Source organism: Myxocyprinus asiaticus, chromosome 13, assembly GCF_019703515.2.
Source record: "Myxocyprinus asiaticus isolate MX2 ecotype Aquarium Trade chromosome 13, UBuf_Myxa_2, whole genome shotgun sequence".
Lineage (NCBI taxonomy): Eukaryota > Metazoa > Chordata > Actinopteri > Cypriniformes > Catostomidae > Myxocyprinus > Myxocyprinus asiaticus.
Window position 1 is genome coordinate 15,004,804 of NC_059356.1, and position 22,713 is coordinate 15,027,516.

At 37.6% G+C, this 22,713-nt stretch overlaps 1 protein-coding gene across 1 annotated transcript in view; it reads left to right on the forward strand.

Annotated features, from left to right (window-relative positions):
- Positions 1-632: 632 nt before the first annotated feature.
- LOC127450559 (noelin-2-like) overlaps positions 633-22,713 on the forward strand; it is a 162,033-nt gene continuing 139,952 nt past the window's right edge. The window contains exon 1 of the mRNA XM_051714786.1: positions 633-1,129. Coding sequence (XP_051570746.1) covers positions 1,073-1,129 — 57 coding nt within the window. The 5' untranslated portion in view covers positions 633-1,072. The remainder of the gene's footprint in view (positions 1,130-22,713) is intronic.

The following is a 22,713-nucleotide window of genomic DNA, read 5'->3' on the forward strand; positions in this document are numbered from 1 at the left end:
TGTAATGTTTAACAAAATTAAAGTAATAAAACTTAAAATATTTTGGTTATATGTTATTAAATATGACTCAATTCAATTTGATTGAATTTTCTTAAGAAATTAAAATGAGTAAATCTTAAAATTATTTTTGTAGCATATCACTCCAAAAAAATATTTTTGGGAAAATGTCAAATTGTTATTGTATATGCTAATGTATTGCACTAGAAAACATAATTCAGCATGTTATATTTCAGATTGAGAAAATAGTAACTCAGTCTGCAATTGACTTTCACATGCAAATGGCTGCTTGTATGCTGCTCAAAGTCTAATCCAATCATCAAACTGGCCCTATCTTGTATGTCACATTTCTCCTGGGGATATGCATGTCTTTTATGCAGTCTCAAAAATCCATTGTTTGTGAAACAAACTGGGCTGTCAATACAAAGCTTCCTTCTCTTTACCCATTCCTACTCTCTCTCTCTCTCTCTCTCTCTCTCTCTCTCTCTCTCTCTCTCTCTCTCTCTCTCTCTCTCTCTCTCTCTCTCTCTCTCTCTCACACACACACACACACACACACACACACACTCACACTCAAGCGACTGGGCTGCACCTTGAGAAGGGTATTTCTTTGAATCTGCTCCCAGAGCATCAGTGTGCTGCTCCCAGCGTCGGAACATCGCAAGCACATTAGTCACCTTCCAACCTCTGCAACTCAAGCTCAGTCAGTCGATCCCACCTCAAAGCGCGCTGATCATTCTTTGAAAGAGCCTGCTGTGAGGGGAGCCGCAATATTTCATCTCCCGCGCCCGTTTACGACGCGGAGGCATCGCGCCAGCACTGACTTCTTTGTGGCGGTCACAAGCGAAAGACAGGAGTCTAATCATAAAACACAAGGCGGCTTGTTGTGCTGTGGCACAGTGGGGATAATCTGCCTCCGTGAGCGGAATAAACCCCATCGCGTGCCGCTCGGTGATGTGGAGCGTCGCGTGCGCTCTAGAACGCTGACAGAATCCTTCGCGGACCTTAAGGAAAACAGGCGAGTGCCCAGAGAACTTCTGTTGGTGGTGGTTGGAACGCTGTCATTTCGAGGGGAATGCATCTCTTCAGTGCCATGTTCCTGCTACTGATGTTATCTGTTATACCCTGCGAGGTAAGATGCATGCCTAGCATGTTAATTATTCGTTTTCATTCAAACTTGTGTTGCAAAAACACGCATTATTGCCGTGGGCATACCAGGAGAAGAACTGCCTATTGAATGCAGTGTTCCTTGTTTCTTGATGATCAGTTTCTTAACAAGTGGTGAGCACTCTAATTGGAGGTGAATGGCCGAATAATTGTTGGTTGTTATCATATTTTAAAAAGCGTCTCAGGATGCAAGGAACATAAAAGCTTGCACTGTGAACTCGATTAAGAGGGCAAACGCTCGAGGACAGAAAAGTTGGAGATGAATGACAGTCTTCGGAAGAGGTATTACACTATTCATCAACCCTAAACATTACACAACTTGTATTTGTCAGCACTCGATGCACAGTTCATATTGTTATTGGGGTTGTTTTCGTTTATTCCCCTCGGGTGTAAGGTTTTTTTTTTTTTTTTTTTTTTTTTTTTTGTATATTTTTTCGCGCTGGCTGATGGGAACTGAAGTGACAGTTGGGAACTGAAGTAAAGGACAGCACATTACCTGACCTAGAAATATTAATGCAAAGCCAGACATGCGAAAATGTCACACTGTACTTCAGTGTGAAATCTTCATAGCCTTGCTCACGCTGGGCGTCAGAAGTGCTCTTCTATTCGTTTAGTTGTTGTATGTTAAATATTTCCTACAAATAAACACTTACAATCGTGTAAAAGTGCATTTAAATACACATGTATTCAAGATTCGCGCAGTCAGGACCCTGGACAGCGCTCAGCCAATCAATCGTCTATTTAAATCGCGTTTTGTGATCGCCTCGGACATTTCCGCTAATACACTCTGTTTTGGAGGAATCAGGGTGAATTCAGGTAAATTGCGCCATTTTTTGCCAATCAGTTCTATAACAAAAAGTGGTCAGATTAACATGAATTCACTCTGTGTGTGCCACAGCATGAGATAACTTATAGAAAAAAGTATAGGTTTAAAGGAATATTCTGGGTTCAATACAAGTTAAGCTCAATGGATAGCATTTGTGGCATAATATTGATTACCACAAAAATTCATTTCAGCTTGTCCCTCATTTTCTTTAAAAAAAAAAAAAAAGCAGAAATCTGGGTTACAGTGAGGCACTTACAATGGAAGTCAATAGGGTGAATCCGTACATGTTAAAATACTCGCTGTTTCTAAAGTATAGCCACAAGACATAAGCAATATGCATGTTAGCATGATTTTAGTGTGATAACATTGCATACTAACATTTACTGTGCAAAGTTTTATCCAATTTTGCAACTTCGTTGCCATGACGACATAATGTCGTAAACCAATGCCGGTACTACCCCATTTGGCACCCTAGGCGAGACCCTCCATTAACCCTCCTGGTTTCTTGAGTAGGCACCAAACCAAGTGGTCTAAGATGTTAAAAAAAAAAAAAAAGGCCAAGAGGCACTGCCCTAAAGATCTATGCACATTGTGCAGTATGTTTCACAGCAGGGGCATTTGTAGGCTTTCACCATTACTGGGAAGTCTGGGGCCCATCAAGTACACAATCTATTGTACCAGGATGTTGTAGGGGGTCTGGGGGTATGCTCCCCCAGGAGATTTTATTTATTTATTGCAAAAACAGCACCAAAGCATTAATTTCTGGTGATTTTAGGAGCATCATTTGAACATTTTCTACATGTATTGTGTAGCATTAATGAAACTATGGACTAAAAACATATTGACACCTTTTCACGTTACACTGCACAAGATAAAGTTTATCAAAGTTATCTTTCTTAAAAGCCTGCTGTGGCAGTATCATGGTACAGTGATGGTAGAGCATGGTAAAACCTTGGTATTTTTATAATCTATCATGGTAGTTATATTGTAGGCTACTCCAAGGAACATGTCCAGTAAACATGGTGTTGGCTTGGTAAGTTTTGGTACTTTTAAGTGCTTTCATGCAATGTTAGTATTTTGATACACTTTTATTTAGAAAATGTCTTTACCTGCAGTAAACAATCGTTCACAGGCTGCACTCGCACATGACGATTGAATGCAGCTGCAGGTTTTGTTTCAGTGAATTGTAAGTAAATATCCACTTCATACAGCATTGTTTTTGTCTTCTGTCTTCTAAAGCATCCCGTTACTGTTTTACTGTGTGAAAAAGAGCTTCAGATGATTCAGCCTGCACATTAGACAAATTATTTGAGAAGAACCGACTCAAAACTCTGGGTTTTGGAACGCGGAAGTAAACATTTGCAGGGTAAACTTCGACAGCGTTGAATGAGACTGAATGTGAGATCAGAGCAAATATTATTTTCACTTACACATTTGCTCCAAGGCCAAAAGAAAAAATCCACTATTACATTTGAGTGACTTTCCAGAAGAGGAAAAAAATAGAGAGCGGTGGATTAAGACAGTCAGATGGGAGAAGATGCCAAATTTACTGTCACTCTCTCAGCAGCTGTGGTAATTAATTTTTTTAAACTAATTCCAGGGTAATATAACACAAAGCATAATGTTATAAATTTACACTCAATATTTGAAAAATGTATATATAAAAAAAAAGGTGAGATTTACGCTGATAAATAAGGTGGAAATGCGTCATCACGGTCTGTGAAAAATGTCTGTTCACGAGACCCATGCTCGTGAGTCTATGGCTGTGTTCACAATGGCATAGTATCCATACTCCTCTCACTGTATTTGCCAAATACAGGTATAAGTGCTTTTATAAAATTATAACTTCAACATTTCTGACTTTAAACACTCAGAAAATTCGCCCCATTCACTTCCATTGTAAGCGCCTTGTAAGTAAACTTGATTTCTGCTATTTATTATTATTTGTGGCAATCAATATTATGCCACAAATGCTGTCGATTGAGCTTAACTTGTATTGAACCTGGTTAGTCAAGACATTGAGATATACAGGTAGTCAATCTCATGGTGAAACAAATGCAAAAGTGAATTTGTTAACCGTTACTCTGCATTTGAACCCTTTTTAACCTCCAAATTTACCATGGTAACCATAGTTTTGTGCATAATATTATAGTTACTGAAATAATTGTTATTAAGGTAGAAACATAATAAATTAACATTGTCAATTACTTAATACAATTTCAGAATCTTTCTGTGGTTTTGTTTAATTTCTTTGTTAAAGATCACAGAGGTAACATATAATGAAATGCATCATCTCCACATCTAATTATGCAACTGTCCATGAAATCAGGTGTGTTTTATTTAAATACATTCTTATTTACTGTATAATATCATGCTATTTAAATAGCTGGTAGTAAGTGCATATAATAACATAGTTATATTGAGGGTGATATTGGTAAGTGTTGATGTTTTCTTGTTAGCTATGACAAGATTTTTTCTCATGTCTTTGTGTTTTGGTAGACATGAAAATTAAGAATAGCCTTACAAAAATTTACCATGATAGTACAGTTAAACTTTGGTAACTTGGTGCAAGCCACCATTGACATAAAATAAGAAATAAAAAATAACAACTGAAAGATTCTGAAAGTGTATTAATTATATTTAATTGACCATATTAATTTATTATGGTTTTACATTATTAACAATTACTGTTGTAACTATGGTATTTTGCAAAATACTTGGGTTACTATTGTCAATTTGAGTGGGAAAGATAGGTTGCACCAAGTTACCACAGTTTAACAGTATTAACAGTAACTATTTTGACATAAACTTTGGTTATCGTGGTATATTACTGTATAGGGTTAAAAAAAATATCAAGGAGGTTTTTCATGGTATTATTTTAATAACATGTCAAAAGGATGTTATTATATGTTACTATATGTAATTACCTGCAATTTAAATAACATGTTATTAAAAGTATGAATGATTTTAAATAAAACCCAAGAGCATCTGAATTCCTGCAGAGTGGCATAATTAGATGTGGAGATGATGCATTTAATTATATATAACCCCTGTGTTGTATAAAACAGTATATTAAGCAGTCCTGGCCTGATTTAATACTAGAGGAAATTATATGGTAGGTGTATGCACGGTTTGTGAATTTGGCAGTGTAGCTGATCCAGACATACATAATGGTTTGTAAATGAGAACACATCATTAAAGTATATATGAGAATCCTACATTGGGATAAATGTAGGTGTTACTGTTTCTTCACCACAAACTGTTCATAATTGGCCCTGGGGGACAATTTGTTATAACTATTTGCATTAAATATTAAATGGAAGGGAGAAAAATGGCACCACCCTTCTCCCTGATGTAGCAATGTAGGCATAAAAAATTGATGAATTCTTCTGGTGTGTCTGGTGTGATAGAGGAGTACTCCTCATGAGAGGAAAAATAACATCCACACGCACCCATACACACACATACCTACAAACTAACACACATGAACAGACTCATACTCACAGATACATTTCACGCCCTGGCTTTGAGCAACCCATGAAATATTCAACATGCTTTAATGAGACAGATGCACTGGTTTGCTCACAACATGTGTTTGTTAAGTACCCACAATGCCCCGGGGTCCTGACAGCCAATGATACAGATGGGTGCCTGCTTGACCTTGGCACTCACCTTTTATGATGGGGTTACATGACTAGTGCACTTAGCACTCTTCACTAGCTTTCACTTAGACGTATGCGTGTCTGTGCCTTAAGTGTATATGTCCATATACTGTATGTAAATGTGTAATTGTAAGTACACTCTGATGCACGTTGTGCTTTTCGATTGTAAAAGCCTCTTAAATAAGGACAAGCAGAGGCTTCAATTCTATTAACGCCATAAACTGGATGAAACTGGGTTTAATTATACTCTGGGAAAATGTGGAGATGTAAAGCACAATGCAGATTAGCAACAATAACATTTTAATAAATTAAAAGCTAATTTTGTTCTTAGCTCTTTGCGATGACTCAACGATCATTAACTAGAAACTGTGAACACACCTCAATTGCTTTAATGGACGTAACTGACATGTTTGCTTTATTATTAGAGATCGCACACTATATTATTTATAGGCACTATGTGGTCCGCCTTTTCTGTCTGTTTCAACAAAAGCATTTTAATTGGGGGTCTCATTTTCTTAATTAGTATTGACTGGGTGCTCACAGTTGGGATTGCACATCTATTGACTGCAATCATTAGTGCAGGTTCAAAGTGATAGACTAGTGAGGGCTACTGCTGAGCATTAGGACTTAGAAGGAACTGTACTTCATAAGATACCCTACACAGCATTTCAAAGAAATCTTATTTTCAAGGTTAATGCTGAACAGTAAGTGTAAATCGTGGTAGCTACTGTTTGTATCTATTTAAATCAACATATTGATTCTGAAAGTTCACATGCCTGAAATTAGCCCCATTCTCCCGAATTCCTGACAAGCAGCATTTTCCTTTTCACTACTGATATTGTGCTGCACGAGCAACCTCCGCAGGTTCTGGTCCCATGGAAACCTGGAAGTGATCATGTTCACATAAACAATGATAAGCGCAATTTAGAGGTTGCATTTTTATCTAAAATTACATTTTTACTTCACTAATGTTTAGGGTTAGGGTTAGCAGGTAGAGTCATTATAATATGCAGTACAATATGTATTGACTGTATTACATCATTTACAACTAAAAATACACCTTTTATTTGGTGACATTTTATCTGGAAACTGGAGCTCACATCTGCCCACACTGTACATTCAACAACACTTCCAGCTTTGGTCACTTGGGGCAGTGCATCAAATTTTGGTAAGCAAAGACCGATTTCAACAGCAGAACTTTTGATCTACTGTTGCCAAATTCACAGTGAGATCAGTATGGATTTGAAAATGTGAAAAGGTGAGTCGAACTGCACAAAAATGCCAAATAAACATGTTCTACATGGCCACTGCTCAGGTCCCCAAATTCCTTTTTTTTTTTTTTTTTTTTTTGTCTGGTTACACCAGACTTTTGGGGTGCTATTATGCTTCCTACACACTATATGATTTTCAAAGACATCGGATTGTGGTACCGTTCATATTACACAACTGTCTGTCTTGTCATGGAAGTCTTATGGTTTTCAAATTACATGAGGAATCGGCGACAGGGGTGAACACATTACAAAACATTTCACTATTGATGAATCCCTGACGACTCTGCCTGGACTCCAAATTATGTTTCACAACAGAGTACACGCGAGAAGTGATACAAGAATGACACAAGATCGTAGGTGTAAAACAAGAAAGAAAACAAATAAATGATCATATGTTATGCATTTCAGAATATGATGTATATGTTTTTAATTGCCTTTAAATAATGTGTAAAGGCATCATATATTTTATTGGTTACAATATGAAAAAGTAACTCCTACTGAAAAATCGACCTATTTGCTTACCTGACTGTCCAAGAGAATTGCCAATTTCTCTACCCGGTTGTAGTACAGTTCAGAGGAAACATCAAATAGGCACTGGTGCTCCTGCCAATGTTCCACAATTTTTTCCTCCATTTCTCCGGTCCAATGAAACTTTCTTGATACCGCAGCCATGCTAGTTGATGTTCTGTTGCAGGTACATCAGGACTCCTCCCACTGAAACTTCCCGTGCCCTGTTTCTTGCTCTCTCATTGGCTGTAGGTCAATGCTGCAGTTGTATTCAGTCAAAACACATTTCAACTGTCGATTTGGAATCGCAGACAGGTCCAGATATTTAACATGCTAGATATCTCGCTGACATTGGCGACACGTCGCCGCTTCTCTCAGATCACGTCTTTTATAATTCATACATTGTGTTTGTCGCTCGCGGGAGCGAGCTCTGATTTGCCTATGATTTCGGGCTTTTGTCGGCGATCTCCACAAAACTGTCGGCAAGTGAAAATCGGGCCTAAAATCGTGTTGTGTAAACTCGGCATTAGACGTGGTGTGTTGACAGTGCTGTTTACACACAATACAGTGATTAAAGAAATGTTCTTAGATTTGAAATACATTTGCTGAAATATAAATCAGATGCTATACATGATGACAGCAACATCTTCATCAAGTGTAATTAGCTGGTGCGTTAGAGGAAAACACACAAGCTCAGATATGCCGCTCAAGGGGTCCAGTGGATGTGTCTGATCATTCCTTGCTTTAATGGCATCACAGAGCTGTCAAGAAAGAGACGAATATCTCCTTTGAGCTGGAAGGCAGAGTGCTTCCATTTTCAAACCGTCCATCAATGAAATTATCATTTATTATTTTAAAAAAGAAACTATAGGGGAGGTCTTTTTCTATGAGACTATAGGGGAGGCCTGGTGACCACACACTTCCAGCCCTTAAAGATGTAGAGATCTCATCACTTTAAACATATGTAATGAGGAGGTAGTTTGTTTACTTAGTATTTAGCCCTGTAATATCAAACCCTCTACAGGGGAGACGTGTTAATTGTTAGTGACTGTGAGACAAAACCCTCATAAGTTGATCAAAATCTGTTTGTGGTCTGATTTTTGCCTTGTTTCATTAATACACTGGAGATGCACATCAAAGGCAAATGGCAGCAATTGCTTAATAAGCCTTTGAGAAATATAGAAACTGCCTGCAGTGGAAAGCAACCCAGCTGAAGAGAAGTGAAGTAATGTGCTTGGTGTTTCAAACCTGCTGTTCACCAGAAAGTCTCTGTTGTACTTTGGAATTCACTTAAATGCAGTCATTTAATAATCATCTCAATAGAAACTGGCTGCCGCAGTCCCAAGATTATATTAAGAGGGAAATATGAGATAAAATGAATAATTTCAGTTAAGCTGCATTCGGACATAATTTCTCCTCTTCCTCTAAAAGAGATTAGTCAAGCAGAGTCAAGTAAAGCCTTCATGGATCATAGGAGTATAGGTGAAATTCATGTTTATTTCACTTACAGCTGGTTGTACTCACCAGGAATTAATTGTTATATTGTGCATCAGAATAAGGTGATCTGGCATACTTTACTGGGAATGTAGAACATTCCTCCACCACTGCGATTACCACACCTGAATAAGTTCTTTAAAATGCCAAAATTGTGTGTGATGGCACACCACATCTGGATATACGCCTGTGACAGATTCAACCTAGTCTCATAGAATGAATGTTACTATAAATACTCTTTTGTAAACTGAATTTTACGAGCTGAGTACTCAGTTTCAAATAAATAAGGCTGGGCATAGAAATGCATCTATACTCCGACTAACAAAATGAGTTGTCATTTGAACGCCTCATTTTGCGAGCGGGGGCTGCTTGAACTTACTCTCGTGCAGTCTCATGAACGAGCAGAGGAGAACAACGGTCGTTCCAATGTTTCACTAAATAAAACATTAGATTTCACTTTGTTTCTCACCAAACCTTATCCTATGCTTTCATAAAAATTGTGAGTCTCATGGAATAATTTATTAGACTTCTGATTTATACTGTTGCATGCTCTGTCACCTGTGCCCCGTCACCTTGCGGTGAGTCCTTACTTATATTTTTCGGGCTAAGAGCTGTGTCCTCTTCAACTCCTTTTCTTTTGTGGAGGTGTCAGGTAGGCTTTTCACTTTACAAAGTTATACAGTATTATCGTTCTCAGGGCCTATGCTCACTGTCTTACCTGGGTGGGGTGAGTTAGCTTCCCATTCAGTGCACTTGTAGTAAACTTTATTTCAGCCTACTTTATTTTTGCCCCTTTAGATTTTATTACAGTCTACTTTATTTTAGTGCTTTATTTGTACTAGTGCTTTAGGTTCCAGTGCTTTATTAGTACTAGTGCTTTATTAGTACTATTAGGACTTTTTATTAGTACTTTATTAGTACTTTATTAGCTATTTATATTAGTAGACTTTATTCTAGTCTGGAGTTCATATGCACTCTCACTTCCCTTATCATCTTATTGCGACTTGGGAAGCAACTTTTACCAACTTTGTTAAGTGTGTCATGATATTTTAATAAAGATCTTTCTTATGGTCAATACTTGATAATACTCTTTTAATGGATTCTTTATTCAGAGTAAAGGTTAGGAACAGGCTAGAGACTAAATTATCAAAGATAGAGTAATCCAACAATATACCTACAGTATTTAGCAGTGCAATACTGTGAGTACCATGGACCAGACTTCTAAAATAACATTTGAAACGTACCCTCAGTCAATGTTGGTGTATGTGTCTAGAGCGGATGTCGAGTGTAGCTTGTAGACTGTTAGTTAAATCTCTCGAAAGTTGTTCTCTTGCAGTTGTGTGCTCATGCTCCTCTCTTACGTCTGCGTGTCATGCGTGCCTTCTAAGCCTCTTATATAGTCAGTGTATGTGATACAATTTCTAACATCTTTGCAAAAAGCATCATACTTTTGCACAAAGCATTACATACAGCACAAGTCTCTCTGCCATACTTCCTTTTACCTAATATGGGTGTCTTCCTTTCTTCGTACACACATCTTTCAACACAGGATGTGGCTAGATGGCTTCTAGTTTTCACTGTCACTCAAAAGCATTCCTTCCAAAGTATTTATAATTTCATCCACCTTTGGAGCTTTGTACTTATTTATTTCTATGATCCTTATTCGGTTTAGAGGAGGATGTTCCAATTCTTTTAGACCTTAAACCCCTGTGTGACAATGGGAAGAGGATCACTCCATTTCTCCCGACACACCGTAAACTGCTGTTGTATGACTGAGCACAACATTTTTTTTTTCACATCTTTTGCCTTTGTGTTAAGAAAACAAAAGTAAAATGGGGTTATAACAACTCAAGGGTTGAGTAAACAATGACTGAATGTTCATTTTAGGGTGAACTATCCCTTTAACCTCTCATTTGCTTTTAGGACACTATCATGTAGGTTTAGGTGCTGGTTTAAGGTTAGGATGTCTGTTTTGTTTACCTCTCATTTGCTTGTAGGACACTATCGGCTAGGTTTAGGTGTTGGTTAAGGGTAAGGATGACTGTTTTGTTAACATCTTATTTGCTTTTTAGGACATTATTGATTAGGTTTATGTTAAAGTTGTAGTTTAGGGAGGCATGTTTTACCCATTAAAACATCTATCTAACATTCACCTTTAAAAGCTCTTCTGATTACGACACCATTTCACTCACTTTTGGTGCTCCCTGCAGGATATTTCAATGGGAAACCATAGCACAATGTGTAATGAAGCACATAATTTTGTTCTGCAAACATTTTGCCAGGGTAATGTAATTTTCATGAGATCAGGCTGGCCAGATTTGGACATCATTTACTTTATTACTGCTGTCAATTGTACACAAATGCATATTTTCAATAAAATTCAGTTTACAAACTGCTTGCCAAATTACTTTTATTGTGTGATAATAAAATTCACTTCAATAGTGCCAGGCATATAAAAAGTTCACTTTTGTGGAGAAGGCACATTATACACTGTAAAAATTATAACCTGCAATTGTTACCTAAAGAGCTATTTCTACCTGATCTAAATCTTAAAATTTGTTTTGTTGGTGTAACCTGATATATTCAGGTTGATGTTTGTTGTATTAAATACTATTTTTGACTTGAATATAACCAGTTAATTTAGATGTAACTACATAAAGCAAATTTGTTTAGGTTAACATTTTTTCAGTGTATAATACTGTAAGTCTAATTTACATAAATGAGGCATGTTTACGTTGAAAATAATGACAATGGCTTAATTTAGACACATTTAATGCCTGGTTAAACTGGATTGCAGATTCGTCCCATTGATTTTTAACTTAGGCTTTTGTGGGCTGTGAAATAGTGTCCATCCAATCAGGATCTAATAGAATAAGCAATTGGTGACAGCCTGAATCAGCCAGACTCGAGCAGTACAGAGTGCTTGTGTGGCACTGGCTCAGTGTAGACTGAATAAAAGCGACTGCTTTGAGAGCATCACAAGCTAAAGAAAGTTTTGCATTTAAAGACCATTTTTTTTAAGAGTTATGATTGGTCCAGTCCAAGTACATTCCTCTTGCCCACCAGCTAAAAGGCCTATTATACACCCATTTGACCAGAAGTGAGATAATGTGTACGAACCTATTAGGGCTCCTTCCTAAAGTTAGCCTGGCAATGAAAATGGTTCATAGTGGATTTTGGCCGTTAAGAGACTCATAAATATCAAGAGCAATGATGGTGCTCTTGGACGTCGGACAAAAGGAGGAAGTGAAGCGCACACAGTCTCAATTGCCTATGAGATCAAGGACATCAAGAGGTTGGTCAGACAGGATGTACTCTGCCAGCCATCGGTCCAAAAGTGGAAATAGAGAAATTAAAGGGCCCAGGACCAGCAGCAATATCTTCCCTCTAGAGGCCACAGTACACACAAGAACTGTGTAGCAGCGTATAACCAAGTTACTTTAAGGTGTTGGATAAGCATGGTTAGATCAGTGCCAATCATTTCTATTCATAAAGAAAACAGAACACATTTTTTAATAAACTTAAGGTAAAAAAAAAAAAAAATCACAAAACATAGTTTTGGCTAGACTGTCTTGTAATTTTAGTAGGGATGAGTCTAATTTGTTTAGAATTTGTTGAGAATTACTGCACTCAAAGAAATAACAAGAAACTGGAGGAGAGGATGCCCCTGTTTTAAAAGACTGGTTGAATTTATTCAAAGTCCGCTCCGTGGAGATGGTAGCCTACAGTGAAAAATTCATTTAAAAAAAAAAAAAGAGAAAAAAAGATGAGGGCCATTTAATAAACAAATGAAATAGGTTGGAGGAGGAAACTGTTTATTATTATATAAATGGTTCAAACTGATATTTGTAATTATTGTATGTTAAAATTAATTCTCAACTCCCAATAATATGCAGAGTCTGTTATATGTAAGCCATTTGTATGTTGATTTCATCAAGTGTAACACTGTGGCTCTTTGGTGCTTTTAAAACATTCCTGTTTGTCTGAATGGCACGCCCAGCACAAACGTCCTGGCTCAACCAATGGAGTTTGGAGCAGGAATGTTTGTTCAACCAATAGAAGACAAGGCGAGTTTTTTAGAATCATTTTGAAAACAGTGATTATTTTTGCAAATCTGTTTGGTGATGTTAGTGGCTCAGAAATTACACACTTCAGCTTTATTATAATGCTATTATATAAAAATGTATAATATTGTAATATAAAGGGAAAGTGGATAATAAGAAGGAATATAGGTAGAGAACAACATGGATACAATAATTAAATTATTATTATTATTATTATATAACTGCATAATATTTGTAACAGTTTGTTTATGTGTATGTATGTATATATGCACATAATTTTTTTTCCCTTTTATTTTGGAATAGTGTTTCATTTATGTATGGGTTAGGGCTGGGCAATATGGCATAAAAAATTATATTTCAGTTTTTGTTTTTTTTAGCCTATTGATGATATTCGATATGTATCTTAATAATTATGTATTTGCTCTGAAATTACATAAAAGTGATTTTAAATCAGAGGACCCATCATTTCATCCACACAGCCACTGTTGCTAAGTAGATTAAAAATATTTAATTAAATACAAATCGAGTCAAAGGTAATGGAGTCAGTTTTTGGCTAAATAAAGTATGGTATTTAATTTATAATATGATAAATTGATTTATACGCACTAATACAACTAGGGATGTCCCGATACCATTTTTTTGAGAACGAGTACAAGTACGAGTACCGATACCGATTCCGATTTCTTTTTTTTTTTTTTTTATAAACTCCATATCAACAGTTTATTTAAATTTTATCATCAAAATGGTGTTTAAATAAATAAATGAATTAAAACTTTAATTAAATGAAAATATAACAATTAATTTTCAACATAATATTGTATTATTTTTTATCAAATGAAGTGCTTATATACAGAACCTCACAGCACAATCAAAATACAAAATTGGAGTTATATTATGTCAAATAAAGTTCTGCATCACAGATGTTAGATACTGCTTAAGTATAATACAGTTACTACTGATTTATTATTATTATTAGTAGTAGTAGTAGTATTACAGTGAATATTACATAACTTTACAGTAGTGATATATTTCTGTCATACTTTTTTCTTATAAATGTACCTTTAATTTTGACAGAGCTTTTATTTTGGAGTATTTATGTGTTGTTTTGACCAAGGAGCTCTGACGTTGTACAGCAGATTCCCACTCTGGAAAAGCCGGTAGTTACGTGACTCAAAGTGATTATTAAACACAATAGGCTGCTATTTAATTAAATAAGTATGTACTCTGTATGTGCCACATGCTACAATGTGAATTTGCATTCTGTTTACTGTCATCTGCTACAAACAGAGCGTGCAGTGCTCATGGCGGTGTTTTCCCTGTATGAGCCAAGGAGGAGCTTTATAAGATATGAGCAGCCGGTGTCAGCACAACACTGTCTCCACACATTCACAAGCACTCACATTTGAATTACATGCAAACTATATATTTACAGTATCTCATTAAATCGCAGCTTTTGCGGTTAAATAATCTCACTACGACATAAAGTGATTTTAATTTGTGGGCTGAATGTTTCCGTAATGACATTCATATGTCAGATGGTATCAGTTTTTGGTATCTGAAAATTTTTACCAGTACATGAGCGCAGTATCGGGACACCCTAAGTGCAACAAAACAATACAGTAATAAAAAACAATATCTATTGTACATGTATTTTAACTAAAACATTTGTTGTGAGTGTGTGAATGAACAGGGTGTGCAAAAACTTTTTTTTTAACTATTGTTTTCATAAGTGCTGTACAGGAAACAAAAATTATTAGTTCACCTTTCAACTCTTTTCGTCCGAGTCATTCGTTCTTTTGTCATGTGACAGCCGTATATGCTATGCATTGCTCACACAGGAAACAGAAATGATTAGTTCACCTCTCAAGTCTTCTGGTCCGAGTCGTTCGTTCTTTTGTCACGTGACAACCATATACGCTATGCACATACGGCTGTCACGTGACAAAAGAATGAATGACTCAGACAAGAAGATTCCAGAAGTGAACTAATCATTTCTGTTTCTCATAATTTGTCCTTGGCTGGATTATCAATTTTCCCTTATTGGGACTATAATCAACGTTTGCGTAAGTAGATGTGTTGGGGGGAATTCGGCTATTGAAAATATAACATTCTAATTTAATTCTGCTCAAATGAACGAAATGACTTGACTCAAATGAGTCTCAAAGATTCAAGTCAGTAAAATTATCCTATCTTCCCATCACTATTTAACACAGATTCACAGTTTCACTGTGGAATCAATGCCCTCTAGTGTAACCGCGAAACATTTTGAAATGTTTCGAAATTGTTTCGAAACAGTATGACGTAACGAAGCCTCCTTTGCTAAAATCAAGTAACTTGGCCAATTTGAAATGCGCTCCAAAGCATTGGTTCGAAACAAATGATTCGTAAAGGTTTCAAAGCTTTATGAAGCAGTGTTTCAAAAGCAACTTCACACCTGGCATGAACGTTTGAGACGAATCGTGCTCTGACAAAGCAAAGCTTTTTTTTAAGAGTGTTGATTTTTTTTTCTTCGCCCAGTGAAGAAACGCTCCGGCCAATAAAATTTTAGCTGTGAATCACGTCAGGAGCTTCTGCAGTTCCCAAAACCAGCAGAACAGGTGCCGCTAAAGCACAGAAAGCTGTTTTGACTGGCGACATTAAATGCTGAAGCAGTGAGGACGTGTGTTTCATTTGCATCAAATGCCTTAAAAACGGAAACAGTTTTCTTCTAAGGGTTCTCTTAACATGTAAATGATATTGCTGCATCATTGCCTTGCATCCCCTTTAAAAAGCTCTCTGATCTTACATGGAGTGTCTTTATAATATATTCCATATTGTTGTATATTTTTCCTGTGCAATTAATCTTACGCAAGTTCTCTTATATCTTTAATATTACATATTTTGAATATATATTTTTAATAAACAATGGTATGTATCTTAATTGTTTTTATTTGCCAAATATTAATAAAATGAATGCTGTGACTTGCAGTGCACTGTATGTCTTTGTATCAAAATGCCTTTGTATACCAAAAACATGGTATTGTCTCCACAAAATTGTTATTTCTGTGCAATTGTTAAAAGTTGATAATGGTTGTCATTGGCAATTATTAGTATCTAATTATGGGTCAGACTGGAGATGGTTTTGCTGGGTGAGGTGTTGTATTTCTTGCATTATATAGACTCTTTGGTCGTTTAAATGCAGTCACATTTAATTAGTAACATGTTTTGAGCAAATTTAGATATACATGCAAAGATACAATCAGTAGTTCAAATTGTTAACATCTGTTACAACAGTCATTATACAGTATGTGTGCATTACGCAGTGAATATTTTTTTTATTTTTTTACTTAACACATGCTTGGCAGTGGCATTGTAACAGTATAAGGATGGGCAAGGAGGAGGTGGGAACCACCTGAAGAGTAGACAAACTTTAATGGTAAACTTAAAACCAACATAAACGTGCATTGAACCGGCATCCCCGGCCAGCCCTTATCTCGCTCTCCCGCTGATCAGCTGTTTCAGCACCGGCCGTGCTCCATCACAGCCCGTCCACACCCTCCTCCTCGTCACACTCCTCCCCTGCCCGATTCAGGGTGGGGGCGCCACCGGTCTGAATAAATCCCCCCCTCATCTCTGGTGGGGAGACGTTGCCCTTCCGGCCGTTCTGTCAGCTGGTGGTCCACCCCGCCTCCTGTGAATCTGGGGGAGAGTCGAGGGGAAGTATGGGGAGAGGGAAAGGGCGAGCACTGCTCCTCCTCTTCTCGGCAGACGGCCATGGTTCCTTCGGCTCTCGGTGGCCAGCAGCGACCCCTTCATCCCCAGGCAGATGGCCGCGGCTGCTCCCCTGGCAGTGGCGAGGACTCCGCGACAGCGCATCCCTCCTCCCTCCCGGGTTTCGGCACCACTGTAAAAGTATAAAGCAGGGGTTGGCAACCTTTTTGACATGGAGTGCCATTTTTTTTTCACTGGTCAATGGCTGCAAAGATGGCTGACAGTGAACTGACTTGCTAGAAATGTTTTTACTGTGTCCACATGATAATAATGCCAGTCAACTTGTCCAGCTGGTGAACTGAAATAGTTTGTGAAGTGTCTCGAATGTTTTCTTTCTCGTTGAGCAAATCAACAACAAACTCTTCATCACTGTTGCAGCTTGTAGAGAAACTGTTTTCTTTTCTTGATCTGCTTGTCAAGTTCCTCTTCTTTTCATGGACCGTCATGGGTGGAGGGCAGACCAGCTCAAAGGTGCACTGAGTCACCTACTGAGTTGTGAGACAAGAGTAAGATGTTAGGCTAAATAATATACAATAATTTTCAGTATTTAAATTGGTCACCGTAGCTGAGATCCATGGTGTATAGTAGTTAAAAATAGGAAGTAGCTAATTGCTAAACATTATCATACAGTATGCCTTGTTGAATTGTTTTCTCTGTTGTCACTTTCCTTTATCAGCATGGCTTGCGTATTTAAATATATTGAGGGAGAACCACTTGTCATGGGCACAACGTAATAAACAGATGAAAATATTTCTCCATATAGCATCCATGTAATAACTTTATAACTGTTTGATAGTGAGCTAACATGTAGTGTTTGATAAAACTGTTCCAGCAAAACTGTGTAACAAAACGTGTAAAGCATTCACTCTGAAGCAAACATAGACAATGTATTTGTTTAAAGCTGCACTACTGAAGACTTTTTTATTTTTTATTTTTTTTATTTTACAAAATGCCAATATTGAGTAAGTAAAAAAATCAGTGTTCAAAACTATGTTCCTGCCTTACTCCAATTTACTATGGTAAGCCAAAAAAATTATTCGTATTGTGAAGTGTTGGGTCGGAATTGGCACGAAATCACAGGCTTAAGTCGTTCATCCTTGCATCTTTACATTATGTCGGTAAACAGAAAAGAAGTACTGGCTATCTTGTGTTCTGGCTGGAGAAACTACGCTGTTCAGGTCAGTTCAGTCACACTTGCACAGTTCACGACAGCATCGCTGCAGTCTGGAGGGATGTTTATCTGTTAACTGTTTGGCAAAGTTGTTTACCTGCTATAATGCTTGGATATGTTGTCTAACAGAGTTGATGAAGCTTACATTGGTTGTCATGCTTTAAGAAATTGAACTTTACTCATGTGTTAACTGATCGCAATGTCTTTATAAGTTACATTTTTTCAGGTGTTACTGTACTGTACTGTACATGTCAAGTTACTGTAACATGTTTACTAATATTCATGGCTTCACAGTGTTTTATAAAATTGCTGCAGTTTAGAGCTTCCCTAAGTGTGTGTGTCCCTTAGTGTGTGTGTGCCGCTGGTTTCTTTTACCCGAGTCGCAGAAATGCACAAGTTATCATTTTCCATTTTACCAGTCTGTTTAAAAGCCACAGGTACTAGTTAATACAAAGTGGTTCCCCATGAAATGTATTATAATCTCTAGTTGTTTATAATGTACCGATTTCATAGTAAAGAAATATTAATTTGTTTAGAGTGTAACTGTAACAATTTGTGGAAAGGAGGAAGCTGGGGCCGGCTTGACAAAACACATAGATATTTATTGTTGCACTTTTCAGTCGCACACAATAAGACTGCTTTTCAACAGTACACAAAAGGTTTGCTTTTCAGAAACACCACACTGACATGCAGACACACATAGACAGCTTCGTGTGTCTCTCTCTCTCTCGTCTGCCACTGTCTCCTCTCCTTAAATGCTCCCGCCGCCCCTCACTGGAACGTAAGACCGGTGTGGCACACAGGTGGACCTCATTCGCCACTTATCTTCCCGGCCTCGCTCTGCCCAGACGCCGCTCAGCCCCACCCTGCTCGCCACATATCCCCATCGCCAAACTCAGGTTGGATTGATTCATCAGGATGCGCATTGACGCATCAGGATGGTCTCTGGGTCTGACCCGCACTTGCCTGGGAGTGGGAACAGGACGAGGGAGAGGAGAGGGGGAGGGGGAGAATAGAGAGAGAGAGAGGAGAAAGCAGAGAGAGGAGAGAAAGAGGAGAGAGAGACAGACTCGCCGGCCCCGCACATGCCATCAACTGGCCCTCAGCTCGCTGTACTGCTTCCGTCCTCAATGCCGGACAATGGCACTGGACCCCACAGCCGTCCCTTTCGGTTGCCGGTTGACACAGAGCTCCAGCGCCACCAGATTGAGCACTCCCTCGGCGTTGCGATCCTCAGTCAGCGGCGCATCCTTCCTCCTTCCCGTGTTTCAGCACCAGTGTAACAATTTGTGGGTAGGAGGAAGCTGGGGCCAGCTTGACAAAACACATAGACATTTATTGTTGCACTTTTCAGTCGCACACAATAAGGCCGCTTTTCAGTAGTACACAGAAGGTTTGCTTTTCAGCAACACCACACTGACACGCAGACACATACAGACAGCTTTGTGTATCTTTCTCTCTCGTCTGCCGCTGTCTCCTCTCCTTAAATACTCCCGCCACCCCTCACTGGAATGCGAGACTCGCCACTCATTTGCTACTTATCTTCCCGTTTGTACAATACAAACTTTAATAGTATATAAAATGCTTGAATAATCATATTAAAATACTGGTAACTGGTAGTGACTGAAGAGAGTCCCCTGTTCTCAGTGTAAAAGCATGTTGAGCATAGTGTCAGAAAAGTGCTATAAGTGTAAAATTCATTCATTCAAAACACATAAATAAGAGTTGTTTATCTTCCTCAAAGCAAGTAAATTTTGGTTATAAATGTTTAATCGAATAACATGATATCAACATGAAAATAGCACGTCATGACTCTGGCTCTGCTGGTGAAAGTTTCCAGGCGATCACAGGCAACACCGGTAACCTCAAACCATGAGATTAATCCATGCAGGGGTGAACTGTTCCTTTAAGTTTAGTTTTCATATCCCATTGGCAAAAAAAAAAAAAAAAAAAATTGTAAATTTTTTTTTTAAGCATAAACCTCACTATATTTGGTTAGATTTATGCTTAAAACAAGTAAAAACGATATGCCAAAAAGGTAAGAAAAATCAACTTAATTCAAGATATATGATATGAAACTATCTTAGGAAATCTCCGTTAAATTTATCTTTTATGTTTAGACATTATTAGAGGAACAAGACAAAAATTCTGATTAAGATCATTTATTTATTTATTGCAGTGTATCACTGACATCATAATAATGTCATAGGCAGGGTATGAGCCACAGTAACAAGCAATGAGAAATGAATAAACTTCCCCCATTTGCCCACCTTCAAGTGTTCCCATTAACATTCAATTGTACCGCATTACAATCAGGGAGCGTGTGCAGATGCATGGCTAGATGAGGAGATTGAATAGCACAGCCTACATTGAGAGAGGTGGCTGATTAGGACCCGCTGATGAGCCCGTATTGTGTGTGGCACAGTGGAGGGGTCGGCCGTACACAGAAAGTGTGTGTGCATCTGTGTGTTTGTGTGTACTGGCAAAGTGTGAGCCAGGATGCTACTGCTGTGTAAGTTGTGTGAATTCTGTTGTGTTTGTGTTGTCTGATGGAGATATTAACAAGGGAAGTGTGAGATTAGATAGGTCTTGGTTTTGTACCTCGCATGGCACCTCTGTGAATGCCTGCTGCTTTCAATATTTCAAAAACGCTATTATCCACAGAAGAGAATGCTCACGATATATGTGGACACATCTATGTGGGTGTCAAAACAAACATGGAGGAGTTTTGACTACCATCATTTCAGCTTATTCTGGCCAAGAACCCTACATGATCATACAGGGAAACTGTCGTGTCACTTTAGGACCCAATCATGGACCCAATTCCATACAAAGGGCTACCATATGGTGAATGTTCAAGCCCCAAATATTTCCTGCATTGTGCATGAAATATTTTTGACATCATATCATTTTGATCTACAGCTAGGGAGATTTCCACAGAAGTAATTGAAATAACAATGTTTTGGTCTCAGTCATTTTAAAGAGATGATTAAGGTTTGGGTAAGGGTTAGGAGTATATTGCCAATGTAATTACTAAGGCCATCAATTTAAAACGTTAGTTCAGTGTGATTAATTATATAAATCACTCAAATTTAATAAGAAATGTTCCTACCAATGCAGTAATTCAAGCCTGAGGTGCCTCGTCCATGTTTTTGCGAGTTTATTTGTGAGTCAGCGGGGGCAGTAAGCGCAGCTCCAGCTGAACAGGCAGCTGGATGGAGCAGAGTGAAGGGGTCTCAAGATGTGTTTTTTAAAGTTTCAGACTATATTTAACTTGACACAGTGTCCTAAAATGTGACTTTTATGGCTAGAGTCGGTGAAAACCAGTGAAATGTGATGCAACCACAGTAAGACACACCAGAAGTGCATGTGTACTGACGGAACGCAAGAATGCGTCCTGTGAGAACAGCCCAAGTCTACCTTAAACAGATAAATTAACTCAATTGTAAAATGGATATGTGGACTCTAGGCCAGTAATAGGCTTGAAATGAAAATAAACCTAACAACATATTGACATTTAAAGGCACTTTTTTATTGTCTATGATTTGTTTTTGTTTTTTTATTTTATTTTTTATTTTTTTGTCTAATGAAAATAAACCTAACAATATATAATGACTTTTTAATATGCCACTTTACATTGTCTACGAAATGCTTTACTCGTCTGCCACAAAAATGTAATGTCTTTGAATTATCTGAATTATTATATCATATATTATATTTCTAATCATTTTGATTATTATGTATTGAATTATCTTTATTTGGTGGCCTTTCAGCAAATATTAATTATTAATTATTAATTATTGATTATTAGATTAATCTTCATATCATGTATGGTAATTAATTAATTACATATCATTTAATTCATAATTTTCATATAATCTATTACAAATTTAATTCCAAAAATCACAGTTTTGCTTTCATGTGCATGCCAGTAGTTCCAGCTTTGGCCACTGGGGGCAGTTTGGACATTCAGAAAGCATAGAGCGATTTTAGCAGACAAAACATTTGTCCTCTTGTCACCAATTTTCCCTTGAGATCAGTCTGAAGATCTGCCCATTTAGTCAGGAAGAGAGCATCCAACTGACAAAGTAAATTAATGTGATCAACAACAGTTTCCTTTCTTATGTGAAATTTATAGGATATCTCATCATTACTTGCTAAGTGTCTCAAACAAAACTGTTGTATATCTAAAGATTTGAGACCATGAACCTCGCAAACTTTGGCAAATTCAGTGATAGTTCTTCTATGGAAGCTGTCTGGGAACTGGTAACAAAACTTTCCCAGTGGACTGATATAAACCTGTGCAACCTGAGTCCCAGAAGTTGCTTAAAACCACCCAGTTAGATTAGAGCTTGCCATTATGTGAAATCTCTTGCCATTGTTGCAATTCAATTTGCATAAGACATCCTGCGAGTTGTCCGAGGTTTGCATTTCACTGATGGATTGAATATAATTATTTACTAAGCTTTACTTAGATAAGCATTACTATTACCATTGTTCATACTTTGGGATAGAGATTTTTCTTAAGCATAAGTATTAAAATTCAGTGCATAACTCATTTTGCGCCATTTATGCGACTGACATGAATGATACCTCAAATTGTGCAGCCTGTTGAGGAGAGGTATGCCACATACACTATATCACCAAAAGTATATGGGCACCCCCTTCTAATGAATTTTCTAGTCCACTTAATTCTAGTGAAGAAAAAATCTTAATACTACATTCTGGAGAAATGTGTGCTTCCAACTTGGCAATAGTTTGGGGAGGGCTCTTTCTGTTCCATCATGACAATGCCCCTGTGCAC